This window comes from Triticum dicoccoides, chromosome 7A (assembly GCF_002162155.2).
Source record: "Triticum dicoccoides isolate Atlit2015 ecotype Zavitan chromosome 7A, WEW_v2.0, whole genome shotgun sequence".
Lineage (NCBI taxonomy): Eukaryota > Viridiplantae > Streptophyta > Magnoliopsida > Poales > Poaceae > Triticum > Triticum dicoccoides.
Genome location: NC_041392.1, coordinates 718,085,230 through 718,087,231, shown reverse-complemented (window position 1 = coordinate 718,087,231; position 2,002 = coordinate 718,085,230). Strand labels below are relative to the sequence as shown.

General features: G+C 50.4%; 1 protein-coding gene across 1 annotated transcript; it reads right to left on the bottom strand.

Annotated features, from left to right (window-relative positions):
- Positions 1 to 215: 215 nt before the first annotated feature.
- Positions 216 to 1,173, bottom strand: LOC119332332 (chaperone protein dnaJ 11, chloroplastic-like). The gene has a single exon (XM_037605519.1). It carries the CDS (start codon positions 1,075 to 1,077, stop codon positions 667 to 669), a length of 411 nt encoding a protein of 136 aa, XP_037461416.1. The 5' UTR covers positions 1,078 to 1,173; the 3' UTR covers positions 216 to 666.
- Between the last annotated feature and the right edge of the window lie 829 nt (positions 1,174 to 2,002).

Here is a 2,002-nt window from a genome sequence, read left to right as displayed (position 1 = left end):
GAAATATAAGTCAGACATAATTTAGATCTCCAATTTGACTAACAAAACATGTGACATACACCACACACACACACACACACACACACACACACACACACACAAAATGTTTAGAGTCTTCATTCAACGACGAATCTTAAGATGGAGTATTTTTTGATGCCAAATAACTTAGATTTCGCTAGTTAAATTGAAGACATAGAAAACTGTGAGAGTAGTCGTCTTGACATGAGTGACTATTTACCCTTACTTCGCCTCCACGACTATATGTCCTTACAGTCTTCTTTTTCTACCTATCCGGAAATATGACAGTTTTTTACGAAATTATCCAAAACCATGACATGACAGGCTTAAGGAATGACTGACACGGATTATTATACTGTGGCAACTTTGGAGGAATAAACGCCCGACATGGAGGTAACTAATTTCTCCTATTACCAAAGAGAGCTACAGTACATATTTGCATTTTGCTGACCGGACGCACAAGAGATCTTTAAAAACGCCTCTTGCAGTGTACAGAGCTCCCGCGTCTGCGTCACCCAATCTGCACCGTCCAATCTGATCGCACGTTGCAAGGTAGTCGGAAAGACCATCTCAGCGCCGTGCCTGAGCAAACCGGGCGGCCGCCGGTTGGGGTCCCGGAGGGCAGCCGCGTTTGCCAGGCCGTACGTCCTACCAGCACTGGTCGGTCTCCCGCGTCCTCCGCCGGAATGCCGGCCCGGCCACAGCCGCCCGCCGCATCATCATCCCCGCGGCGCGGCAGGCCACGTCCCGGTCGTAGCGCGTGCGCTCGTCGGGGTCGGCCAGCGTGGCGTAGGCCGCGTGCAGCCGGATGAACCCCTCATCGCCACCGCCAACAGCAGCGTCCGGGTGCACCTCCCGCGCCAGCCGCCGGTACGCTGCCTTGATCTCGCCCCTGCTGGCCCCGGAGCCCACCCCGAGCACCTCGTAGTGCGTCCTCCCCACGGCCACCGCCGCAATCGTCGAGGACGCCTGCGCCGCCACGCACCGCCGAGGCCCGGCCACCCGCCCCGGGCGAGCCGATCCCATGACCGCCGCCGTCGACGTCGCGAACGTAGCCATCGATCGGTTCTCCGATCTCTGTTCTTCAGTTCTTGATCCAAAAGCAGAGTACTTCTTCGTTGCACTGTTATCCGTCCTCGTCGAGGAGAGCTGAGACGCCGGTGGATTTATAGGGGGTGAGGATGCAGGAGTCTGTGGTGGCATTCTTACGCCCAGCTCTCGATCTTATCTCCACAAAGATGCGGAGAAGAAGAAGATTATGTGTGAGCTCCCGCTGAGTCAGCCATGAGCGCGTGAGTTGCTTGTCGGCCTCTTGAACGTTGCTTTCGCGCCACCGATTCTGGATGTCATGTAGCATCTGATATGATCGATAGTCCACATGACCACATGGCATGGCATGACATGACATATCAAGATTGTATAGCTCAAAATGACAGATCTTGCTGTGGATAGTACTATTTCTTTTCTCTTCTTGGCGTGACATGTTGAATTTGAATTTTGAAATCTCGGTGGCTATCATATGTGTCACCCTATGGTTCAATATTGCCAACTTGTTTTAGAAGAAAAAACAGTATGTGACTTTGTGTTTGGATTCCCCAACAAGAACGATAGATTTTCCGTTATTGTTCTCACCGAGCCAGGTCTCGTGACGCTGACATATGGTGATGATATTCTTCTTTCATGGTGTGGACTTCGAAGAACTTGTTATTCTACCATTTGTGTGGAACATTCGAATTTTGAAGTTTGAATCTCTCTGTTCATACCGTCGACTTGCTTTATAAGAATTCATGAGTTTTCTCTTGTTGCCCCACATGCATGGAGCCACAGTAGATTTTTCCTTGCGATGATGATGAGCTAATCGATTGTGTGGTCATATATTTTTTCCATTGCTTGGACTTTTGGGGCCTTGTTATTCTTTAGTGTTTGTGGTTATCTGAATCCGGTGGACTTCGCCCACAAAATTGTCCGCCTGAAAGTGATAGCT